We start from the raw sequence: 26741 nt of genomic DNA, 5'->3' as shown, positions 1-26741 counted from the left end.
ATTGGAGGAGGATACAAACTGTTCTACCATGGTGTGGATAGGAAGAGAAAGGGGGTAGGAGTGATCCTGAAGGGGGAGTTTGTAAACAGTGTTCTAGAGGTGAAAAGAGTCTCAGACAGGGTGATGAGCATAAAGCTAGAAATTGAAGGGGTGATGGTGAATGTAGTCAGTGGGTATGCGCCACAGGTTGGCTGTGAGTTAGAAGAGAAGGAGAGATTCTGGAGTGAGTTTGATGAGGTCATAGAGAGTATCCCCAGAGGAGAGAGAGTTGTTGTTGGAGCAGACTTCAATGGGCATGTTGGTGAGGGCAACAGAGGTGATGAGGAGGTGATGGGCAGGTTTGGTGTGAAGGAAAGGAATCCGGAAGGACAGATGGTGGTGGACTTTGCTAAGAGGATGGAAATGGCTGTAGTCAACACTTACTTTCAGAAGCGAGAGGAACATAGAGTGACATACAGAAGTGGAGGTAGGAGTACACAGGTGGACTACATCCTATGTAGACGAGGTCATTTGAGAGAGGTTAGTGACTGCAAAGTGGTGGTAGGAGAGAGTGTAGCCAGACAGCACCGCATGGTGGTGTGCAAGATGACTCTGGAGGTCAGGAAGAAGAAGAGAGGGAAGACAGAAAAGAAGACCAAGTGGTGGAAGTTAAAGAATGAAGAAACTTGTGAGGAATTCAGACAGACGTTGAGACAGGTTCTTGGTGGTCAGGATGAGCTTCCAGATGACTGGGAAACTACAGCAGAGGTTATCAGGGAAGGTGCTAGGTGTGTCATCTGGAAAGAGGAAAGAAGGTAAAGACACTTGGTGGTGGAATGAGGAAGTACAGGAATGCATCCAGAGGAAGAGGTTAGCTAGAAGGAAGTGGGATGTAGAAAGGACTGAGGAAAGTAGACAGGAGTACAAGGAAGCACAGCGTAGAGTGAAGAGGGAGGTGGCAAAGGCCAAACAGAAAGCTTACGATGAACTGTATGACAGGTTAGACACAAAGGAAGGAGAGAAGGACTTGTACAGGCTAGCCAGACAGAGAGATAGAGATGGGAAGGATGTGCAACAGGTAAGCGTGATTAAGGACAGAGATGGAAAGGTGCTAACAACCCAGGAGAGTGTGCAGAAAAGATGGAAGGAGTATTTTGAGGAGCTGATGAACGAGGAAAATGACAGGGAAAGAAGGGAGGAAGATGTGGATGTTGTGGAGCAGGAAATAGCAGAGATTGGAAAGGATGAGGTTAGGAAGGCTCTGAAAAGGATGAAGAGTGGAAAGGCTGTTGGTCCTGATGACGTACCTGTGGAGGTGTGGAAGTGCTTAGGAGAGACAGCAGTGGAGTTTCTAACCAGTTTGTTCAATAGGATTCTAGAGAGTGAGAAGATGCCTGAGGAATGGAGGAGAAGTGTTCTGGTTCCAATCTTTAAGAACAAGGGTGACACGCAGAACTGCAGCAACTACAGAGGAATAAAGTTGATGAGCCACACAATGAAGCTGTGGGAAAGAGTAGTGGAAGCCAGGCTTAGGAAGAAGGTGGAGATTTGTGAGCAGCAGTATGGTTTCATGCCCCGTAAGAGCACCACTGATGCCATTTTTGCTTTGAGAATGTTGATGGAAAAGTACAGAGATGGTCAGAAGGAGCTGCATTGTGTCTTTTTGGATTTAGAGAAGGCGTATGACAGGGTGCCGAGGGAGGAGCTGTGGTACTGTATGAGGTCGTCTGGAGTGGCAGAGAAGTACGTCAGACTAGTTCAGGACATGTATGAGGGAAGTATGACGGTGGTGAGATGTGCTGTAGGTCAGACAGAGGAGTTCAAGGTGGAGGTGGGACTACACCAAGGATCAGCTTTGAGTCCCTTCTTGTTTGCTATGCTGACGGACAGGCTGACAGATGAGGTCAGACAGGAATCACCCTGGACAATGATGTTTGCGGATGACATTGTGATTTGCAGTGAGAGTAGAGAGCAGGTGGAGGAACAGCTGGAAAGGTGGAGGTTTGCTCTGGAAAGAAGAGGCATGAAGGTCAGTCGTAGTAAGACAGAATACATGTGTCTGAACGAGAGGGATCAAGGTAGAAATGTTAGGTTACAGGGGGCTGAGGTGAAGAAGGTGCAGGAGTTTAAGTACTTGGGGTCAACAGTTCAGTGTGATGGAGAGTGTGGAAAAGAGGTGAAGAGGAAAGTGCAGGCAGGTTGGAGCGGGTGGAGGAAAGTGTCAGGAGCGTTGTGTGACAAAAGAGTGTCAGCAAGACTCAAAGGAAAGGTGTACAAGACAGTGGTGAGACCAGCTCTGCTCTATGGGTTAGAGACGGTAGCAGTGAGAAAGAGACAAGAGGCTGAGATGGAGGTAGCAGAGATGAAGATGTTGAGGTTCTCCTTAGGAGTGTCCAGGTTAGACAGAATAAGGAACGAGTACATCAGAGGGACAGCTCACGTTGCCTGCGTCAGCAACAAAGTCAGAGAGGCCAGACTGAGATGGTTCGGACATGTTCAGAGGAGGGATAGTGAGTATATTGGTAGAAGGATGTTGGAGATGGAGCTGCCAGGCAGGAGGGCAAGAGGACGACCAAGGAGGAGATATATGGATGTCTTAACAGAGGACATGAGGTTGGCTGGTGTTAGGGTAGAAGATGTTCATGATAGATTTAGGTGGAAAAGGATGATTCGCTGTGGCGACCCCTGATGGGAAAAGCCGAAAGAAGAAGAAGAGGAGTTAGGCTGTAACATAACAAAATGCAGGAAAAAGTTAATTGCTGTGAATAATTTGTAGGTGCACTATATTGTTTCTGAACCCTGTGTTGTTTGCTCAGTTTTTGTTCTTTTTTTATTAAATGACAAATTAGACTGTCATATCACCTGCATGTACAGTCTGAGATCTGATGTAACTTTGAAATAACTGAAAGAGGTGATTTATATTTTGTCCCTGCAGTCCAACAAACCCTCCTGCTGCCACCCAATGCTGAGCCCCCGACTGAAGAGAATGCTGTGTAGCACACACACACACACACACACACACACACACACACACACACACACACACACACACACACACACACACACACACACACACACACACACACACACAAAATCATGGATACTCATAATATTACACAATACTTTCCTGAGCCCCTTACCCCAACCTAAACATGTTTTAAGCCTGAGGCATAAAATCATGTCTTAACTCTGAAGTGGCTATTTGAAGTCATGAAGACTGTGCAAAATGTCCTTTTGATGGTGGTGTTGAACACAGGTTGTCCAAACAATGTAATAAACACATGTACACACTCACACATACACAGAACCAGCTACGCTATAGGACAGGCTCCTGCTCAGCAGGGACTTGTTCATCTGTAGCTATGCTGGGATTTGTAGTACTTTCACTCTGAATGTGAACACAAATTTCTTTGTGGCCAACAATTCATCGGACCTTGCCAAATGTATGTTTATGTATTTTTATTTTATTGTTTATTGTTTACTCCCTGAACACCAATAACAGTGGTGGTTTACCATTAGCCACCTTTCAGAATATGATGTGTGTTGAATGAATCATGCATTTTTAGAAAGTTCATTTTACTATGTATGGTTGTTTGTTAAGCTTGACTAAGTTAACAAGTGTCATTTAATTATCTGAACTGGACTATAGGTGACTTACTTTAAAGATTGATTGAATTTGGAACATTGATGTAGGGATTTAGCACATTTGAACATTAGCCAGCACACAAGCTACAATGAGATGACTGTTCAGCTTCTGCTTTTGCTGACTACACAGTTTGAACATATGTCTATAAGAATGTATGAGGCACAATTGTTTTAAAAGGGGAATGAAATGAGTTAGTCACCCAGCATGTATAATGTGGAATAACCCTTCATGCTAGCCAGACAGGAGAGGTCAAATAGAATTATGGGGATCATTAATCTCAATTATTTTATAAAAAGAAGTTTCTTTAATAATCACAGATATTTAGTTAGATTACAGTTAGTGCGTTTACATGCACTCAAGTAACCTGGTTACAGTCGGCTTTCTTGAGTAAGCTGATATCTTAAAGGTCATATCATAAAGGGGAAACCTGGTTTCTCCCTGAGAGGTCTGATTATGTAAACTTATAACTAGGTTTCTTACAAGAGTGCTTGTGCATAAGCTGCTGACACTCACCACCCTACTACACTCTACTCTATTAGCTGAGAAGCGCAGCTGTGTAAAAAGAGAGATAACTACATAGAGCGATGCAGTCTCATTTTAAAATCAAAATCCAACTGAAACTTAAACCAACACAAAGTTCCCTGTACATGTCTAAATAAGTCATGTATTTAGACATGCTTTTTTTTTTTTTTTTGCTGTGTGTTTCTCACAGCGCTGTCACTCACCCACTCAGACACAATTCTCAAAAAAAGAAGAAAAAGATAAAGAAAAAAAGGCAGTCAGGAAGCAAATTTTCTGTCTTCATATAGTTAAAGTCTGTAAACCATGCTTCTAATCAGCAGATAAGATAGTAAGTCATCACAGTCATTGTTACTTTGCAAAAGAAGTCTTGTATCAAATTTAAAGCAGAAGTATGTCATCAGAGAGAGTACTGCTACATTATCTAACAGCGATACAAACAATATATAACAAACATTTACAGTAATTTCACTCTTTGCTATGTGTATATTAATAATCACAGATGATTGAAGTTTCTAAACAGGCTTAGTTACATTTCAACCCACACTATTTCCACTGGTATTTACATCATGGGACAGGTACATCATTAGTTGCTACAGGATGCTTTCATCCATCTCTTTTTATAACTTGATGTACAAAGTTGCCCAGTAGGGAAAATAAGGTGTGTCTGCTAGCAACCTTTAAATACCCTCATGTCTGCTTTTAACTAGCCCTTAATAACAATGTCTGATGAAGGAAGCCTGGTTTAAAGTGGGGAAACCTTTATAATGACAAAAATGCATCAACTTCAAGTTAAAATGCTAATGTATTTTTATTATTATGGTAATTTATAGCACCCAATACAAAGTAGGAAGATGATGCTAGTTTACAGTTCTGCTGCAGTTTAAGGTAAAGACTGCACAATGTAAACTCTTCTTCTGATCATCTTGTGTCTTATGAACTGTCAGACATAAAACCTTCCAGCACTGTTCCAGGAAGACAGTCTACAGATGTGACTAGTTTAAGATAAAACTATTGCAGTGCAGGGAAACTCTGGATTGATATTGATCAAATGGTATCCACCATTTCCATCAATGTCAGAAATTCTGCTGGGAGAAGCAGTGCATGAATGTGCATGTGTGTAACTACAACACACAATGTGAAAAAACACAATGTGATAAAAGACAAGGACAGGCATTTTAAAGGTGACACCTGATTTTTCTTATGTTTATCCTTGAAGCTTAACAATAACGATTAGGACACTTGCCCTAATACTATAATAAATATACAAGGTATGTGAAGGATGTTTATGTGATTACAACTTTCAAATGTTTTGTTGTAGTAATCTTATTTATACTAGCCATGAACAGAGCCAGAGTTCAAAACCTTCAAATAAGTGCTTCATTAGGTCATTGAGTAGTCACTGCACACTGGCTGTGATTGACACATTGTCTGTTTCTGCTCATCACACACTTCAGACTCGTGGTGTTCTTCTGAGCTCACCTCAAAATGGATGCCACTGGAAAAAGATTAACAAGAGTGCATAGATGATGTAGTGGTACCGCTGATGACATGACCATGATCATTCCAGGGAAGGTGTGATGTTTTATGCTGCCAGACAGGACTGTGACTCAGTGGACACAATACTAAAGAAAACATGCATTTTAACAAGTAGAATTCAGCTTTAGCTGTGTAGATGCTATTAGCATTAGTAGCTTTAGCCTTTGGAGTAATAGCTTGTGTGATAGTCGTACATATTAGAGTGAGCTGTTGTTTGTACTCATAGCAGAGTTGGGAATATTTATGCTCCATATTAGTCTAGAATCTTTATAGTGTTTGTGTGTGTGTGTGTGTTTACACTCTTTGTTTACTTTGTAGCCAACTTGATTTTTCAGTAGGACAACTTTTGTAGATAGTAACAGCTTCCTGCTGAGTGTGAATGTTCTGTACTGCTGTGCTTTGTTGTTTTTTGTTTTGTTTTTTTTTGTTTAGTTTTTTTGTCAAAGAAACTGAAGGAAGCTTTTATCTGGGAGACATGGGCTTTCTGAAATCACTGTTTTCTATGTTGTCTAATATTTCATGTAATATCAACAATGTCTTATGTTGTGTGCGATGGAAGGCATTGATTGGAAAGAGCGCAGATTGTGTGATTGTGTGTTGCTGCTTATACCCACAGTGAGCTGCTAGTCAGTCTCAATTCACTAAAGATCTGTGAAGATCCTCACCACTTATGGAGCTTCACATCTGAGATAGGCCTTTATCAGTCAACTGCATAACAGATCTTTGTGCAACCCGATGCCAATAGACTGGTGTTCAATACTGCAACACTTCATCTGATTGAGAATGAAGCAGTGTGGGGTCTTCAGAGTCTCAACTGGCCCTGGACTAGATCATTTACATAAATACAATAAAGCCAGGACAAAAAAGCTGCTTTTTAAAACTGACTATAGTATGTTGTGTTCAGGGACTATGAGTTAAATAAAAAACCCTTGGCTTGTTGCAAAACTACACATTCACCAAAGATGTAGCACTGATTGAGATTCACCTTGCCTTTATAGCATGGGATGGCATGGTGTTTTTGTAAGAATAAGGTCTTCTCATGAAGAAAAATAATGGAATCTGGGCTTTTATCTGAATGTAACACATATTGTCACCTTCTTATTGGCAACATTTCTTTTCTCTTCGTTGTTAGAATAGTGTGTGAAAACGTAGAGGTCCTTTTTATGTCTCTGATATTGTACAAAACGTGTAAATGATTGTTGCTTTAAAGTGCTCATATTATGCAAAGTCAACTCTTTGTTGATTTTGGCACATTTATGTGATTCTATGATGCATGTAGACACACACTATGTATGTAAGATGTGCACTCTGTCCTTTTTATAGCATTTTCTGGTTTTGTAGAAACCAGTTCCAGACTGGCCCATTCAAAGTTCGCTCCCGAAATCCTGTATTGTCGAGTCTCAAGAACCCAATCCCTGCTCAAGCATGGGCGAAACACCGCTCACGATGACCTTGGGCAAACATTTGCAGCCAACATTGTTTTTTCTGGCTTCAGCAGACTCACTCTGTGAACAGCAAAACAGTAACAGCAGAGTGCAAAGCACGGACACAGCTCACCTTTTCAATATATGGACAAACTCAGAAGTCTCACTTCATCCTCCATCCTGTCAGGATGTTAAACAACTGTGGATTTATTTGTTTTTGACGGAAAGGTCTGATATATGTGGGCGTATGTAAAGTTCCAACCAGTTTGTGGCTGCTAGATTAATTTTAGAACTGAAGCTGTACTAAGTCTGTTACCTAAACCTGGGCCTCGTTTTAAGCTGTAAGTGTTATCAACATCAAGTGCTTTGTCTTGTTTGTTTACTGGGTTAGCTTGTTGAATGTAGCAACATTAGCTGCACAGTAATGCTAAAGGGCTTATGTGGCTACAATAGCTTCTTTCATAATCCAGAGAAGAAGATATGCAAAATCGGTCGCTTTGGAGGGGGTCTATTTGCACACATTTTTACTTTTTTACTTGCCCCTCACCTTAATCTAAAATTTTTTCAGCGTGATAATGTACAGGCACATTTTGGGGACTTCAAGGGCCTGTTTTGTAAGATCCAATGCATAATAAGGGCACTTTAACATTCAATATCTCCTGTCAGACAGCAGGTGATCAGACTGGTCTTAATAGATATTATGAAGACCAGTACAATCCCATGATACTATAGTCCTATATGCTTGCTTAAAAGTTTAAATATTGTCTAGATTAGCAACCAGCAACATGTAATCACACTGTCAGAGAGGATTATATTTAGTTTGATTATAGAATTGATGAGGAAAAACTTTATTCTAGAAGTAATGTCAATTGCATCAAGAACATGGCTGCACATCAAACAGCTGTCAAACCAAATATAGATAAACAACATATAGATTAATCACATTAGCGAGCCAAGATCATTGAGTGAATTCTTCCTCAAATATAGTTTTGTGTTACTATGAAATAAGCATGTGTAAAAGATCAGATATGAAGTGCCTGGCTGAATATTGATCCTGAGATTGGACTCAGCAGATGTTATCTTGAAGTTCACAGAGGAGACCAGCTGCCTGGCTACAGTTACATGATCTGTCAACACGCTGCCACCAACTGTCTCTGCCGTGCACTAGTGCCTGTTACTGCAGAGCCTGCAAAGACCCTGCACCCTCACCTTTTCACCTTTTGATCCAGAAAAAGTCACATTTTTATTTCAGAAGTAAAAAGTACAAGGGTCCAGCAAAGCTATTTATTATTTGATATTTGAGGGCTGGCTTTGTTCACGTCACATACAACACACACAAACCCAGTGTATTCATTTTATACACAATTTGATGCATGCTTTTCTCTACGAACTGTATATACACATAGTTGTAGCATAGAGCGCTGAACTGATTGTTGGACATTTCCCATTGCTTGAAATCTAACTGTGAATTCTGCTTTTTCTCTTATTCCACTATAATAACTGGCAAAATGTTAAAGGTACATGTTACTAATATGAAACGAGTAAAACTGTCAGAAAAAGACAATAAAAAGGCTGGAGTTTCCGATTGTTCCTTTTTATTTTTCAAATGGAATGTCAGAAGTGCTTGCAGCTTGTTTAGAGTTTGTATTCTACACATATCAGACATAAAAAGACAAAATTTACACTTAGTTTCCACAGGTGATTTAGAGATTACACAGCAAAACAGTAAAAGACAAAGTGGCAATGACAAAATAACAGACACTTGCTTTGGGGACTTGGGGTTCAGTGACATGACTAACAGAAACACAACATAAACCAAATGAAATGTTTTTTAAGCAACAGCTTAGACTGTGAAGAGGAAAAGCAGTTTAAACAGACCATACAGGCCAAACAGAAATACAGTACAGTTATGACTGTAGGAAAACTGTGGACGTGCTGATGTTGTTTTGAGGAAACAGATCGCTGATCATTTAAGTAACAAAGTAAGGAAGTGTGAGGAAGTATGCAGTTGCTTTACCCAAATAATAATAATAATAAGATAACTACAGTTATTTGCAACGCATCTTATGAAATGAGATGCGTTGCTGTTATGACATAACACAATAACAGCCCTGAGAGTGTTCTGCAGACAAAGATCACAGATTGCAGGAAGTAGTAAGTTGTTTCCACATGTTATGGCATTTTCAAATCTCTCAATTTAGTGGACCAATTTGTAAACTCCCAAGTGAACTGAAATGCTTGTACTGAAATGCATAAGTACAAGTCATATGAGACCAGTGTTTAAGTGGATCTGGCAGGAGGAACAAGAAAATAAACACAGGAAGATCCTGTTCTGTACTAGTTAATATTCCTGTGAGTAAAACATTACTATGTAACACTGAACAACAACTGGCTTTTATTCATAATCATGATTCTCTCTGCTATATACAGACAAAACTCACAGCATAGTGTTGGACACACTTTGAAAAATATCTTATGTCTTGACAGAATGCTTTATACTTAATAGTAATGTGTCATGATAAGGCAGGTGTAAAGACGCCATTAGTCTGTTTGGAATCATTCTGGATTTTATCACCTTGGCCAGTGGTTTGCCCCAACCCTAAGCACTTACCAACTTACAGCTAATATCAGCTACTTTTGGCAGTCTGCCATCTTTGTCTGCAACCAGGTTTTCCTGAACATTTCTTCTTGCACAAGTAAGAACACTGCTACAACTGGTGCCACCCTTACTGAGATTTCTTATTTTAATTGAATAGTAAGATCCTGGAGAGTTGGTTGTAATGGCTCCAAAAGAGTTTTGAATTATGTAATTAATATTGGTTCTATTAGTCTGGTTTATATAATTTCTTTAAATACGTAAAACAATTAACTATCCTAAAATGTTTTTTATATGTAAAATTATTTATACAAATACAAACACTGTTTTACTTAGTATTTGTGTAAAATTTAACTGTGTAAGTGGCAGACAGTGACAGTGTAAGAGTTTGTGTGTCAGACAGCACTGTGCAGTGGAGTTCCTGTGGTGTGTGTGGGGGAGGGGGAGTGTTCAGAGGAGGACAGGGAGTGGGAGAAGGCCTCTTTCTGCAGCTCCTCCACCCTCCTCTGCAGTTCTGCTCTCAGGATAAGAAGCTCCTTCAGAGTCTGGTGCACAGGCACCTGAAACAAAAATGATAAATAATCATACACTTTATTCACAGAGACCTGATTAAACCACAGATTATAGTCCAAGTTTCAGAAAATCTGCAAAAGAAAATATAAATTAATCCACCATTAACTACTATAGGTGGTTGAATACAAACAGCCGGTGGAGCTAAATCTCCAGTCTGTGCCATTAAACTAGAGGCACAAGCTTTGGCCAGAACCAGCATGAGAAGGGTACAGACATGATATTTGTTGTAATGATTTAACTTCTTATTTCTAGTGTTTTTAAACCCCCCACCCTCTCCATTACCCAGCACAACAGCAGTGTACCTGTGGTCTCATGCGTGGGTTCCAGCGAGCATAGTAGCTTGTCCACAACTCCAGGTGTCTGGAGGAAACTAATGGGTATAGAACATGGTGCTCATAGTCCACAAAGAAGGGGTTTGTAAAGTCCTCGGGTTGGCTAGTAGGAGACAACATTAAACAGTGAAAAAATAACTCACACTCCACTCAACCCACCATATGAATCAGGAAGACATCTAACCTGTTAATGTACGACCACAGTGACACAGTCTTGGTCTGCACCTTCTGCATGACACAGAATGACACAATTTAATGGTTACAATGGCCTTTTTGACCCATGAGCCCTACTGCACCAAAGAGTTCTTACATACCTTGGCAGTCCTTTCCTCTTCACTATTGTAAAGGAATGTACCAAACAGACAGCTGTAGAGATGGTCCAGCACTGTGATCAGGAACAGCTCGTTGAACTCAAAGGCTGCTGGGAACTGCAGTCAGAAGAGAAGTAATTACAGGAGGAGACTGGCAGCTTCTCAATGCCTACAGCTGAGCCTATGCACATCAATAGGTTCGTCCATTTATCTGAGCACATACAGAATAATGGTTGTAAGACATCTTTGGTGAAAGTGAAAGTTTATGAAGCCTCAGTCTCACCTGCTGAGTCATCTGCCAAACACAGTCGATGAACTGGACAAAGAGAGGGGAGCGCTCTGAATTAGCGTGGTTCTTATCGCCATGGCCCACACGCTACAACAAGAACAAGATACTTTTAACAGACAGTTGCACTAAAAATTATTCAACCCCATTGTAAACAAGGTTTCTTGACAAAATGAAACATTCAGCATACTGCAACAAATCAAAGAACAAATTAAATACCTCAAAACAACTAATGTTATCGATGCTTCATCTAAATTTAACACAAAATGCAATGTTTACAATTTTTAATTACTACTGAGGTCTCTCCTGCAGTAATTAGTGAACATAAAATGGTGGGAAACATATACAAGAATACAGTTGTAACATACAGTGAACAGGCAGTAGCTAGGTGATCTGTTCTCTGTACTACTGTCTTCCTAATTCTTCCACTACAGGAAGTAAGTTTGTAAACAAGAAGCTGTTTTCATGTGGTGTTCATTTCTAACACGTTAACATTCAGTCTGTATGTGGATATCATATCTGAAACATTGATATTTATTTGAAATGGCACACTCTGCCCTGCAGTGTTGCTTTGAAGAGACAGACTGGAAGACTCTCTGTGAGCCTCATGGTGAGGACATTGATGGACTGACGGTTAACTACCCGCTCCTCAGTCCCTCCCCCACACAACTCAGCCACCACCCAAATGATCTCAGCTGAGCAGGTGAGCAGAGAGCTGAAGAGACTTCACCCCACAAAGTCTGCAGGTCCAGATGGAGTCAGCCCTAGGATGCTGAAAGCCTGTGCTCCTCAGCTATGTGTTGTTCTCCAACACATCTTCAACCTCAGCCTGCATCTGGAGATCGTTCCTCTTGGGTGGAAAAAGTCGTGCCTGGTCCCTGTGAATAAGACGCCACGTCTCAAAGTCCCTAATGACTACAGACCAGTGGCTCTGACATCACACATAATGAAGGCTTTTGAGAGGCTGATCCTGCAGTCCCTCCGACCTCTGGTCAAACCCTCACTTGACCCCCTCCAGTTAAACCCCAAGTTGGAGTGGATGATGCCATCATACATCTGCTCCATCGAACCTACACCCACCTGGACAAGCCTGGGGGTTTAGTGAGAATCATGTTTTGATTTCTCCAGTTCATTCAATACCATCCGGCCTGCATTGCTGGGAGAGAAATTAAAAAACATGTAGGTTGACACCCCCCTGATTTCGTGGATCATGGACTACCTCACTGACTGTCCGCAGTACGTTCGACTGAAGAAATGTGTGTCTGACACTGTGATCTGTAGCACAGGTGCTCCACAGGGGACAGTTCTGTCTCCATTCCTCTTCACCCTGTACACCACAGACTTCAGGTACAATTCAGAGTCCTGTCATCTTCAGAAGTTCTCTGATGACTCTGCAGTTGTAGTATGTATTAAGGGTGGAGATGTCACAGAGTACCAGGGACTCAACCATCTCCAGCTCAACATTAGTAAAACAAAGGAACTTGGCATCTTGTGATGCACTTCAAGAAATCTGGGAGTCCTGTCACCCCTCTCTCTATACAGAGGGAGGAGGTGGAGATCATATCCGAATAAAAATACCTGGGAGTGTACTTGGACAGCAAACTGGACTGGGCAAGGAACTCGGCAGCACTGTACAAAAAAGCTCAGAGCCGAATTGACTTTCTGAATAGACTCAAGTCCTTCAACGTCTACGGATGTTTTATGAGTCTGTGGTGGCCAGTGTCATCTTCTATGCTGTGGGCAGCAACGTGAAGGTGGCAGACACTAACAGACTAAACAAGCTGATTAGGAGGGCTGGCTCTGTTCTGGGGGTGGAGCTGGACCCTCTACGTGTTGTAGTTGAGAGGAGGATTCTGTACAAACTCCTCCCAATCCTGGACAGTCCCTCCCACCCACTACACAGTGTGGTGGCTGGACAGAGGAGCACGTTCAGCCAAAGACTGATTAACATCAAGTATTCCACAGAGCGCACAGGAGGTCCTTTCTGCCTGTGGCCATCAATCTTTACAATTCCTCCCCCCTCTGTAAGTGGTGGGGGAACTGACAATTTCTGTCATGTAATTTTTGTCATTCCACCCTGGACTATATTTTCTGACTCACATATTCTGTACATATATTAAGTTCTCTGTATTGATGTTATTGTGTATTTATGTTGGTGTGGATCTTTCCCTCTGGGATTAATAAAGTTTTTTTGAAGTTGAATCTTGAATAAAAAGATAAACTCTCAATTCCTTACTGCAGCAAACTTGTGTCCAAAACTTATCCACTCCTTCTCCACTAGAACCTGCCAACACAAACACACACATACAATTTAACAGTGTACAGGTAAAGACTAGTATTTACTGCTGATAATAGGACACAGCACTCAACCTGGAATCCTTTAAGTGTGCGGTAGTAGCTGTCTAGCATCAACATGGCCAGAGAGGTGAGCTGAGAGGTTCGGTCCCAGCCATCACTGCAGTGAACCACTACAGACGTCTTCCCAGACTCCACCTTATCAGCTATCTTTGCTGCTCCTGCTAATAACAGCTTCACACACAACATTGCCAGTTCAACATATTAATGGTACACTTCATTAGTTACTTGTAAGGTCATTCTGTAATAAAGAAACAACTATCATTGTTCATGTTGTGATTTACCCGTATGTACTCCAACCAGTGAGTCTGGTCGATAGCAGAGTGCCAGTGGGCTTCATCTATGGTAGGATAAACCACATCCTTCATCTTCCTCAGAGACTCCCTCATCACATGGATGTTAGGAATTTCCAGGAAGTTCAGCTCTACATTTGGGTAGAAACTTTCACTTTCATACCCTCCATCCTTTGCCTGCATAAATAGGAGACAGCAGAGGTGGGGGATGCAGAGTTTAAGGATTGAAATATGAAAAGAACAAAGTCTGAGTCAAAGGGTAATAAGAAGCTAAGAAGAGAGTTAGAACAACAACAACTGTGTGTATCTTTGCATTTAAACAGGACATTGTACCTTGTTGGTGACTGCCACACTGCTCTGGCGGGCATCAAAGATAATGAGCTTATGGGACTGGGCATTAGCATCCATGACAATTTGGAGGAAACGTTCATCCTCTTTACAGCGACGGTCTGAAGGCCCAACTAAGGGCTGGCTGCAGCGTACAATGGCGGCCTGAGACTCTGGGTGGATCCAAGACAAAACCTGCCGGAGTAGCAGTAGCGGTTTAGGACCAGGAGTACCCTCCATTGTTGTCATTAAAAATACATCAATGAGTTACACTGCTGTGTGATATGTTCTTTTGCAATGTTGAAAATAACCATGAGCAGCTGTTTGAGAAAAAAGTTAAACAATATAAAGAAAGTCCAAGACTCGATCTGCTATGGCTGAATATTAACGCATTCTTATGTCTTTTTCTCATGTATATATATATATATATATATATACACACATGTACATGTGATTTTCTCATTTATTTATTTTTAATACATTTGCAAAGGTTTCAAACAAATCTCTTTCACTTTGTCATTATGGGGTAGTGTTTGAATACATTTGATATTAATAATACCTTAACATTACAAAATGTGGTTAAGTGCTATAAATACTTTCTGGATGATATGTGTACAGCCAACCTATACTGCAGCTGTCTCACTCCCAATTTTCAAAAATCTGCTGAAAGAGAATTCTTCCACAGCTTTCTTTGCACGTAAATCTGGAAATCTTACTCAGAAAAAAAATCTTGCACTTTAATCTTGTGAAACTGAAACATTTCTTCTTATAGCACCTAAAAGTTTTTTGCCTTGGCTTAGATATGTTGCTTGTCTTGTACCTTACTTGTTAGTCGCTTTGGATAAAAGCATCTGCCAAATGACTAAATGTAAATGTAAGTACCACAGAATGCCTTTAACCACCTATGTCACAATCCCTGTCTGGACCTGACACCAGTTAGTTTTCTTTCTCTGTTCCTGATCACACTCATTCGCACCCACATCCCTGCTACTCTGTTCTCCTGCTCCACTTCCTGTCTGACCATGTATGGACTAATTTACTGTCTCTCTCTCTTCTTCCAGGTTTTGCCACTACTAATCACCATGATCTGTTGCACCTGTGCAGCCTTTCAGCCGTCACACACTCGCCAGACTGTGCTACCTCAGACCTGAGGCCAGGCTCCAGCCATTATCTTCTGTTTCCCTGACCTGACTACGGTGCAGTGAGTCTGGTCGATAGCAGACTCACTGCACCAGACCTGTTTACCTGTTTCTTGGACCTTTTTGGATTATTCACAATGGACTGTGTTAGCATTGACTGTATGTGTGTTTCTTGTGTTGACTTGTTTTCATACCTGACCATTGAGTTTTGGATTTTACTATAAAACCTGTTTTTGGACATCTCCAGTCTCGTGAACCCTCCTATTGCTCCACTGCCCCTGACTTCCTGTTCACTCACTCTATGAATTACACTAACCTGTCCTGACTACAACTCCCAGAACTCCCTGCTTCTCCATCTCCAGACACACTCCTCCAGTTCCTGTTTCCTGCTTTCCCTCTTCCCCACCTGAGTTTCTTAAACCTATTGAGGCATAAACCCTTGTAAGTCTCTTTGGATAAAAGCGTCTGCTAAATGACTAAATGTAAATAAACCCTTACACTATGGGATGAGTCCAGCACTTCAGCATGTTAGCTGTTGGCTGACTGAGAATCTGGGGTCATTACAAATACAGTAACCACACTCTTTATAACAAATATCACACTTATGTATGATATTGTGTAATGTACAGACACATGAGTTTGATATGTGCAGCTGAAATATTTAAATAAAAACAGTTTCCCAACAATCCTGTCTGAAGACAGGAAGACAGTTCAGTCTTCTGTACAAACTGTACAGAAGACAATTCTGTTTCAATGCTCAAGACTGAAGTGTTGTGTCAGTGGACATGCAGACATCAGACTAACTGGTATGCGGTGCTTTGCTCTGAACACAGCCACTCGTTTGATGTCGTCATCTGTAATGCTGGTGGGGATGACCAGGATGGATGGATAGGTGTCACACAGCTCATAAGTGCTGTTCATCTTACTGATGGCCCAGCTCTCATTAGGGAGACCCTGGCAAAATACATTCAACCACAATGAGAAAAAGATTAAAAGACTGAGGAAAAATGTCTACTGAAAGTAGCATACATTCCTTCAGTGGTGGCAGAAGTACACAAATCTAATCTAAAGTTTTTGCCTAAAAAAATACCTAATTACAAATAGAAGTATAACTTCAAAGTCTGCACCCAAGTACAAGTACATGCTCTGAAATGTATTTATTTATAAATTCAGGACAAAAGTGCAATTAGTCCACAATTAGAATAATATATTTTAAACAGTACTGAATCTGATGTTGTTCATAACATGAAGGTCATCAAGTCAAGGCCATTCTAACGAATTAAGAATAAGAAGTCTCTACAGTAACACAAATCTTGCATTTATATTTCGACTGCCAATGACTAAATGTAGGTGTAACACCTGTGTTACTGTAGAGCCTTAGTGTGAACAATCAGCTGCTAAAGGTGGAGCTTATTTTAACGCTTTATGTACTGACAGCTGCTTCATTCAGCATTTAGTAGGTTATTAGCAGTGAATTGCAGAACTGAAAGGTACAGGAGATCCTTCATGCCAACTTCCATCAGGCTCTACAACACCCTAGCCAACAGCAGATGATTACTAACTACTTTTAATATTTTTCTATCTACTCTAAAGTGTTAACAATTTATTGATGCCACAGAGGTTAAATAGTCTGTGGAAGGCTCTGACCATTCAGTCAGAACAGATGAAGCTGTTTAGATGATACGTGAAACATCTTTAAGAACTTCATACAAATGCACTGAGCAGCAACTTTGGGGATGGCGAAATCAATAAAATCATTTAAACAATTTTGGGATTAATAATGTTTTTTGAATCTTGAATATCATCATTCCAAGCAACAGTATTCATGGTGTCATATCAAATAGTGGTCATTAATAGCATCAACAATGTCTGTGTTATGTTTTTAAAATATGTTCTGTCAGAGTTTACTGACAGAGCGTACAGCTTGTGTTCACTTACCTGACGCCTGTACTCTGCTACTGGGTCATACACCTTCCAGCCATCCACAGGAAACTGTTCTTTGTACAGAAAGGCAAATAGTGGCTGCCAGGGGATTGTGATATGATACATGTTAGTATTCCATAACTATAAAATACAATTTCTAACAGACAAAGAAACACTGTATTTATGGCTAAGGACTTTGCTAGCCATAGTTAAGTTTCCAAAACTGAAAAGGTCTTTGTGTTCTCTAAATAAGTATTTACACTACTGATTCAATTTTACGAAGGACGTTATTGAAAGATGTTGTTTTAGAGAAAATGTAGACACAAGCTCCTAAGTAAAGACAAGTAATATAATCATTATCTATTTGAAACAAATGTCAGTTGTCTACTACAGCATACAGTAAAATCTCTCTATATTTATTTCATCAAACACAGCAAACGTTGATGTCAGGTGCAGACAAAGAATCAGAAATCTGAAGTCAAGGGGGATCAGAGATAAAGTAGGCATTTAGTTTACAGTAATGTGAGTGAGTAATGTTTGTGAGAAATTTTTTTTGGCACTAAAGACTAACTATCTTAGTTTTCTCATAAGTTGTGTGTCACTCTCACTGCCCCTTCAGCTGTCGATGTCAAAATAGTGGCCAAAATATTATTACTACTACTAACAAAGACTTGACATGAATCTTTCCCTTTCACCTGCAGTATTTCAGTCTCATAGTTTGCTACCTTAGGCTGAATTATCTAATACTAGCACAATGAACATATTGTGTCTTGTACTTTGTACACATACGCCACATCAAACCAATATTAAAGAAAACTTTTGAATGATACTGACCAGATCATGTGACAGCGGGAAGGCATGTTTAGCCAGAGCCTCCAGCACATCTGGATGGCTCTCTTCTGTCTTATATGCAAACCTGGGACTTCTCATGTCCTCACACAAGGAGAAAATCAGAGAAACATTTTAAAATGTGACAGAAGTTGGCACATAATATATCAGTTCATGAAAAATAAAATTCTTAAAGTTTCAGAGGGTCAGGTGCGGACATTGTTTCGAGCTGTCCTTTCACACATGTAGCACACAGCAGGTGACTGTCCAAGTCAGACACATTCTAACCTAGAGGAAATACTTTGTTTGGGTTAGGAGAGGGGTGATAATTGTAGAGCATGCAGGATGCAGGACATGATGCAAAAAGTAAGCAGTGGCAATTGCAGTGTTTTCTGAGCTTTGTGCCAGTTTCATTACAGAAACATCAACATGCCCATTAGCTCACTCTCCTGACAATGTGTTGCTCTGTTCGCACATGGCCTGAATCAGATATTATACAGACTCTGCACTCAGGAGCTGTAGTAGAATGTCTCACACACAGCTTCTCCAGCTAATGTCTAGATAAGTTTAGTTGCAGTGCATGTCTTAAAACTTCACATATTCTGGTGTATGTGTCTAAGTGATACCTTGCAGACCAGTTCAAGTCCCTTTGTGTTTTTTCCCTGGTTGAGAACACTAATGGTCTCCAATCTGCTGATGGCTCCCAGGTTCACATCAAGAATAAATGGAGACTCCTGGATTTAAACAGACTGACCTTAACACACAAATGCAAAAACACACTACCAGCCAGTGCACATTTGATTAGATAGCTTACATCACACAATCATTAGTGAAGTTTCTCAATGGTACATTAAAGGTACACTGATGCTCAGAATCTAAATGAATGAAGTTTGCAGTACCCTTTCCACACTGGTGAAGTAGAGCTTGTAGTCTGTGATGGTCAGAGTCCCACTAACCAGACCACTGAATGGACAGATATACATTACGTCCTTGACTGTAAGTCAGCACACACACACGTCCACACACACACACACACACACACACACACACACATAGAGGTTAAAGTATTGTATCATTTATTTGTATGTGAATATATAATTTGACTGTGACATCAACAATGATACTTGTGATATTGTGTGTGACACAGTGCACATGTTCACTACAGACACATCAGAGACAGCCTGAACATACCGGTAGTCTGTATTGTCTCTCCTGGCAGCACAGGAACCTGGTTCTGGAACATTCTGGTTTGTGCACCATATCTCAGACCTGTAGGGTTCTGTACAGAACACAGAGCAGTCAGCAGGACAACAACTCTCCACACTGACAAGAGATACTGCAACACTGACACCTTACAGAGCCCCAGTCCTGAAAATGGTTTCAGGACTGGGTTTCACTACATTAACAAAACAAAACAAACAAAATCAATAGCTATTAAAACACGTATTTCTCTGTAGTGTTGTTGAATTTTGGTGTCAATCAAAGTGAATGAATGAAATGACCAGTGAAGAAATTCCAGTGAAAGTAAATGTAAATAAAAAATTATCAACATTAACACTATATTGTCAAGTCAGTTAGGACAACAACAACCAACAGCCTAAAAACAAATACAAACTCAAATGTTGAAGCCATACCAAATACCATTCAATGTAAACATAAAAAAAATAGAAGACAGAACAGTTTGCTATGACATGAACCTCTAATGATTTTATAACTTGAAAATGCTAACAGGAAAAACTACATCATGAAGAAGATCTCCTTTCGTTGTTTGACACAACACAATTTTGAGCTGCACACAGACATTCACGCATTGTGCATCAGAGGTCATGGTAAGCACAAATTGTGTACGTTTTGTTGTCAGAACTAGCTTGTTACTCATGTGTAACCAACGTAGTAAATGGCAAACAACAAACAACAAAAATAGATATGCATGACTTTGAGGACTTCACACTGTGTGTACCTACATAATAGATATTTATTTTATCTTTACATGTTAGCCTGTCTTGGGAGTTATCTCTGCATACACATAGGTTTCATATAGCTGAGCCTACCTCATTGCTATACTGTAGCTGAGCTGAGTGTAATGTCAAAATTTGAAAAACATTGATACAGTCAATACAACTCTCTCCCCGTGGTGATACTATTATAATATATAAAAATTGACTCCACAGTAATGCAACACTGTCATCTTTGAAAACTGTGTATTTATGTGTGTATTACGTGTGTATGTGTGTATTATTACTGTATATTACTAGTGGCTACAACTTGGTCTTTTCAGGGTGTCTAGGTGGGGTCTAAAATCTAAAATCGTTTGGTCCACTGCATGTGTGTTCTGTGTCTTATGAGACACAGATGATGCAGGAACAAACTGTGTGGGTGTGGAAGACAACAGGTAAATACTTCTTTTTCCAGCAGTCATCAACTGTGGGAAAATTGAAGTAGCAATTAGTTTCCGAGCAAATTCCAAGCAAGGAAGAAAAAATAAAATTGAAGTGTTTCTTTTTTCTTTCCTGGGTTTTGCATGGCTCTCCATTCCTCAATTTCTGGTCCCATTCTTGTCAATAAAAAAACAAAACATTAGCTGCTTTCACACATGCACTGTAGCTCTGAACATTTCCAAATGTGTGAAAAGTAAACCCAGTTGTGAATACAGCAGGTAATCCTGTAAAGGATTCACAGTAAGCAAGAAAGCATTTCCTTTCGCCGATCTGCTGAGAACAGCATTAGAAAGTATAAGAGATATTTATGAGGCTTTCTTTTGTTGGATTTTGCCATTTTCTTCAGGAAAAAAGAGTTACACACTAAACATGTTATTTGTAAACAGGTGATCTGTTCTATATTGATGTGATGCAAACAAAACACAACTGACTTCCACTGTGTACTTTTCGTGTCATGTGCCTCCTGCATGCTCTACCCAATGACCAGAATTTTCTATATATTGTTTTCACCTGCCTCTCAGGGTTTCTGTATGAGCACTTGCAAGAGACGCATAGAAAAATGTTAAAATTGGTACGGTAAAGAATGAGCCAAGCTAAAAAAAAAAACCCTGCATTTCTCAGAATGCAAATTAAATAGCACCTTTCATTAGACATGTACTGTCGTTCTTCAGGACAACAGTAGAGATGGAAGGAGAAAGAGGAGGAGCAGAATAAGGCATGCAGGTCAGGACACAGAGAAGAAGACATACAGAGGAGACACAATGGATAGTGAAAGACTTGCCAAAGCGTTGAAGGGAAGATCAGAATTACTTTCCCCACAGTAACAATGGCCCTCATCCTCTAAATCCTGCTGCAGAGGAGAGCCAGCATGGAAAGAGTGAGAGAAAAATAAATTGAGAGAGCGAAAGAGACATTACACAGTAACATTATTCTGCATGTAGGGTACTGTTACGATCATCACTGCCCACTCCCTGCAGAGTTAAGATTAATGTGCCCTAACAGTGTTCTTAAAGTTCCAACTTTTTTACTTGGTTTAGTTTTATTTCAGTTCCAATTTCCAGTGGTTATTTAGTTGAATTTCAAGCCTCAATGAGCTTTTACAATCTGTTCAACAGTGACACCCCCTGTCCTTATACCTTAAAACAGACAAAAACCTTAAGCAGAGCAAGGCCAACACAGCCCTGTTCCCTGTGTTGAATGTAAATAAAACAGAATGCAAAGATTTGCAAATTATTTAAAACGCCTAACTTTTCACAGTTAGTAAGGTGGAGGAAGTATTGTTGGTTTGCACAGGAAGCACAGGTAACCCTGTCACTGATTGAAGAGCCTTTATATACTCACTTTCACACACCTTAATCACGCATTCCTTTCCACATTAACTTACAGTACATGAAATGTTCCTTTGCCCATTCTAAATGTTAAATGTTTGTGTGTTTGTGTGTGTTTGTACACCATTTACCAGAAGACAAGCTGATAAGACAACTCTTACCCTGTTATTTAGCCTCTTTGACACCTGGATGTTGACACACACATACATAAAAAGAACACATGTAGTGAAATGGAAGCATTTATATTGACTTTATGACATCAAACTTTTACTTTTGTGGGATTACATCCCTCATTTAAACTGATCATGTCAAATAGTACAAAGAGTCCAATCTGTACAACACACAAGAGCCAATGCAACAAGACAGAAGCACTGCAGCTTCTAAAACAACACTCATTCAAATATCCAAGCAAATAGAACAATGAAACCTGCTACAGGATAAGAAGAGAGCTGCACAACAGCTGAGCAAACATAACATTTGTGATGCACATTCAAACATAAAGCAACAGAAAAGTGCTCTAGACAACATACAGTATAACCTACAACCGTCCACAAGTCGTGCTCTATGACTCCCTCAATGGGAACAGACCGGCACTCTAAATTGTGCCTTGACTCGATCCTCCTACAGTGGAGATAATAGATTTGCATGTGTGGTGCTGAAAATGGCATTTAATAAAACTTGAAAGTTACTCTGGATTATCAGAGACCTATTATTAACAGACCTACAGATGGCTAGCTTTCACAGAAACCACTACTGCACTGTTTGATAGCATTTTATCAAATGTGAATTTATTATAAAACTTATTACTAAATCAAATACAAGCTGTTAAAGTACTTTGTTACTTTAAAAAATTTACAAAAAGGGAAATTTGTAATTACTATGGAAGGATTAAGCCTTTTATTATCTTGATACATATGTTTCATGGCAGTGTCCCCAACCCCTGGGCCACAGACCGGCACCGGTCCGTGGGTCAATTGATACCAGGCCGCACAGAAAGAATACATAACTTACATTATTTCCGTTTTATTTATTATGTGATTCTGAACAATGTTTTATTTTGGAAAAGTACCAGATTCTCTCCTCCACATCTATGCTGGTCATATCATTTTATTTTGTTGTATTTATCAGCCACACCTTAAAGGTCAGTCTGTGAAAATATTGTCTGACATTAAACCGGTCCACGGCGCAAAGAGGTTTTATAACACCTCACTGGCGTTTAGGACACACTTAAAAAAATGCGAACCCATTTTTAAATGTCATTAATTTGACAGGGTCAAGTCCAGGAGTGAAGTCTGGGCACACAAGTTTATATATATACATGATGTGATTGTTCCCTTACATGAGAATGTGTTAACTTGATGATTGATTGATTGTTGCTGATCTGGCTCCTCCTTGTACCCCTTAGCCAACACAACTCTCAGCCGTCCTACTGTCACTGAAGATGGAGCTCATACTTATGAAGTCAGAGACCTAACTTCTGCTATCGAGGTTTCAGAAAATTTAAATAACACATAATGATAAACTTGTATCTGTTATATGCACATAGGTTGTTGTTTTTTTTAATCTGCTGGTGCAAAGATAAAGTTTAATTCTTCAATGTGCACCATGACTGAGAACAGTTGTGGTTGTATAAAGCAGGCTGCTGACAGGCAGAAGTAGGCAGTAGATCAACAGTAGATGACAGTTGTAAAACAATTTAATTAAGTTTATTTATATAGTACCAAATCTCAACAAAAGTAATCTCAAAGCACTTTACAGTGAAAGTTTTAAGACCTTACAAAATATAACTGTATATAGAATTATATAGGAAACCCAACAATCCCACTTGAGCAAGCATTAGGCAACAGTGGAAAGGAAACTCCCTTAAACATCAAACTCCCTTTAATAAAAAAGACACCTCCAGCAGAACCAGGCTCAGGGTGGGCGGCCATCTGCCTCAACCGGTTGGGATGAGAGGAAAGAGGAGAGAGAAAAGAAAAGCAGGCAAGAAAAGAACAACAACAAGAAGTAGGAAAAACACTGGGCAGGTTGGTAGGGCCATTAACTGCACACTACATACAGTACATTCATAACACACAAAGCTCTGCCCACACATTTAAATGCATATACAGCACATCTTACCAAGAAATCAGCTCTTCTCCCAACCTATTGATTAAATACAACTGATAAGAATATGTGCAGTAGTTTTACTGTGTGTGTGTTAGTGTGTGTTACTGTAGTTACCTTACTGTCTCTGTTCAAGATATCAGTTGGAACTGATCCTGAGATCTGACTGGAGATGGTGGCTGCTATCAGCTGTTTACACCACTCTACATGAGAACCTGTTGGACTGAACAGAAAGAGACAAGAGAAGAACTGTTATGCCACCATGCCAGTCTTTTGAGGATTCTAGTGTAACCACCATGGAATGTGTAACAGCCCCCTTCCCCCTTTTCATGGGATAAGTTACTGACATGATCATACATAGATAGATATTTTTCTATTCATAACAAAATATGAAATAACGTGTTACAGCACATACACACAATTACCATATGCTGTCAAAAGAAATCTTACTAAAATTAGATCATTTTAGTTGGTGTAGTGGTGTAGTAACAATAGAAGTACTCACCAAATGTCAGTAACTAACTCAGAAACATCTTGTGTCTTTTTGTGGGCAGTGTTTGTTTTTACCATGCACTTTGTTAATGCACTTGCACGGTTTACTCCATTTTATAGTTTTGAATGAAAGCACCAGACATGTTCAGATTGGCATTTTCACAATGGCAGCATGTTGTTTCTCATCACAATTATATTATTTTCTTGTTGTAATTAGATCTTTGTCATGTCACATTCACACAATAAATTACTGCAAATCTGCTCAGGGTGAAGCTGATGAAGTATACTAAAGGTAAATCGCCCTGACATGTTAAGACAGGGACATGAAAATGAAGACATTCCCTCACTGTCCACTGTCTAATAATCAGGCTGATACAATGCATAGGTAAACCATGGACCTCGATGGCTTGAAGGCTTATATAGGTAATGTTCCTATTTTAATCTGAATGTCAGCAAGTTATAACAATATTGGCATTTTCACCCACAACACATTGATCAGTTGCGATAGAATCATTCGTTTGCAGATTATAGTTTCTGAGAGACGATTTAGCCTAATGGACTTTTTTACACTAAAACCATGACAGCCGACTTTGCATGCCTGCCGAGATCTGCATCCCCGACTCTAATCAGGGGAGAGAAAGCAGATCTCGGCAACTCAGAGTTGCCAAATATTGCACCCCTCTCCCTTATTAACTGTAGCCTAACACACAAAATGCTGTCATTTGTCCATCTTTTAGATTATTTTAAGCTGACAGTGAAAACTCATATACGCAATAGTGTGAGCGGCTCAAATCATACCGATTTTTGCCAATCCTGTAATTATTAGCAGATATTTTATTAGATTGAGCTTGACTTGACAAAGTATGACACACTGATAATGTTCATACATTCATACAATGAATACCTTCATTAACCACAACACTACTAATCTAACATTTTTAATAGGGCAAAGATCTGTAGTGTACTTCGTCACACTTCTGCGTATGTGAATTTTCAATGTCAGCTTAAAATAATCTAAAAGATGGACAAATTTGGTTAGCATTTGGTTTGGTTATAACGTGTGTTACAGTTAATAAGGGAAGGGGTGCAATATTTGGCAACTCGGAGTTGCTGAGATCTGCATCCCCCTCCCTGATTAGAGTGGGGGATGCAGATGTCGGCAGGCATGCAAAACTCGGCATAACACCTGCAGGCTTAACGTTACACCGCTACAGCATCTAGAAGCATTAGCGATAACATCGTCTACACTAAGTTGGAACGTTATTATTGTGGGCTGCTTTAGGTAACTTACCTAACACTAAACTAGCTTAGGCCTGTTTTACTGACCCTGTTCTAACGTAGCTATTAACGTTAGCTGCCACTAGCTAGCAGAGTATGTCAACAACAAGTCAGGTTGTCAGATTCATCTTCGTATTTAGTATGGAGGGTTGGAATACCGTACGCCACCGTTGGCTATGTTACTGGTAACGTTATCATGGCTACTGTAGTGTATCGACGCCCCCATCTCGCGACAAAATATTTAGCTTTTTAGATTTTAAAACGTTACATTTGTATAGAATGACTTAGGCGACTGACTAGGCGATGCATTATATTGGTCGAATCAAAGATATGATGCTTTTAACTCTGGCAATATTTTGAGATCTTAGTTTTTAATGGGAAATTAGATATTGTGGAAAACAAGAGAGGCATGAATGCATCGTTTGACGTCGACGTTTGCACAGATTCTTGTTTTATGGAATTGCTCACCCCTCCACGTTCTCACCGGGGGCTGCTCCGCTCGTCGGCGAGCCCCAGGGCTTTCTGTTCGGTACGGCTCCGTCCGCGGTCCCGGCGGCTCCGGATTGTTTATCCATTTGTCAAACCGGGGTCCGATGCTTTCCTCTGTTATGAGGACGCGGGTGAAATTGAGACTCGGCCCTTGATGAATAGGTCAGTTGGTTCAACGAGTTCTCAGGGTTGGGTGTCGAACACGGCTCTTTATCGGACGCTATCGTTTCCTCTCATTCGGCTACTTGTGCTTCCTCCTTGAGGCTCGTCTATCTGTCACTCGCATCGCTTCCTCCGTGTGTAGCTCCACCTATGTACAACACACACTATGAGATGCAAAGATGACCATAGTCGAAGGGGGTCTGTTTTTACCGCTACCGGAAGAAGTTTAACACGTTCATGTTCATCTCTAACTTGTTATTTGGACTGTATTTGTATAATTGGAGCTGCATTCACATAATATGGTTTCTAAACCACATCGTTATTGCTGTAGCTAAGTTCTCTGCGAAGCTCCACGTACTCACTTCCTTCCTGCCATAA

The 26741-nt window shown here is 40.2% G+C and overlaps 2 protein-coding genes across 8 annotated transcripts in view; one reads left to right on the top strand and one right to left on the bottom strand.

Annotated features, from left to right (window-relative positions):
• cd99l2 (CD99 molecule-like 2) overlaps positions 1-9787 on the top strand; it is a 23041-nt gene extending 13254 nt beyond the window's left edge. For both annotated transcript variants that reach the window (XM_026353587.1, XM_026353586.1), the window contains one exon: positions 2915-9787. In XM_026353587.1, coding sequence (XP_026209372.1) covers positions 2915-2976 — 62 coding nt within the window. In that variant the 3' untranslated portion in view covers positions 2977-9787. The remainder of the gene's footprint in view (positions 1-2914) is intronic.
• mtmr1a (myotubularin related protein 1a) lies at positions 8722-26741 on the bottom strand. 6 transcript variants are annotated; one of them, XM_026353579.1, is made up of 20 exons: positions 26181-26741; positions 24060-24165; positions 23958-23981; positions 21998-22021; positions 21290-21358; positions 19262-19349; positions 18970-19064; positions 18697-18804; positions 18077-18175; positions 17258-17341; positions 16124-16273; positions 14187-14375; positions 13845-14030; positions 13576-13734; positions 13442-13489; positions 11203-11295; positions 10923-11036; positions 10793-10836; positions 10579-10711; positions 8722-10263 (listed from the first exon to the last, which is right to left on the bottom strand). In XM_026353579.1, the coding sequence occupies exons 1-20, from the start codon at positions 26285-26287 to the stop codon at positions 10099-10101; spliced, it is 2085 nt and encodes a 694-aa protein (XP_026209364.1). In that variant the 5' UTR covers positions 26288-26741; the 3' UTR covers positions 8722-10098. The 6 variants fall into 6 exon arrangements, with proteins under 6 accessions (XP_026209364.1, XP_026209365.1, XP_026209366.1 ...); XM_026353580.1 differs by lacking the exon at positions 23958-23981; XM_026353581.1 differs by lacking the exon at positions 21290-21358 and having other exon boundaries at positions 26181-26740.

The sequence above is a fragment of the Anabas testudineus genome, chromosome 18, assembly GCF_900324465.2.
Source record: "Anabas testudineus chromosome 18, fAnaTes1.2, whole genome shotgun sequence".
Lineage (NCBI taxonomy): Eukaryota > Metazoa > Chordata > Actinopteri > Anabantiformes > Anabantidae > Anabas > Anabas testudineus.
The sequence above is the reverse complement of the archived record's forward strand: the minus strand, read 5'-3'. Positions and strand labels throughout refer to the sequence as shown.

Excerpts from the sequence above, each read along its gene's own strand:
- mtmr1a (XM_026353579.1), bottom strand. The coding sequence starts at position 26,287 with ATGGATAAACAATCCGGAGCCGCCGGGACCGCGGACGGAGCCGTACCG. Across the intron at positions 19,350-21,289 it reads ATCTTCCCTTCAACGCTTTG|AACCCTACAGGTCTGAGATA; the intron begins GCAAGTCTTTCA and ends TGTTCTGTACAG. Across the intron at positions 18,805-18,969 it reads ACTTCACCAGTGTGGAAAGG|GAGTCTCCATTTATTCTTGA; the intron begins GTACTGCAAACT and ends GTTTAAATCCAG.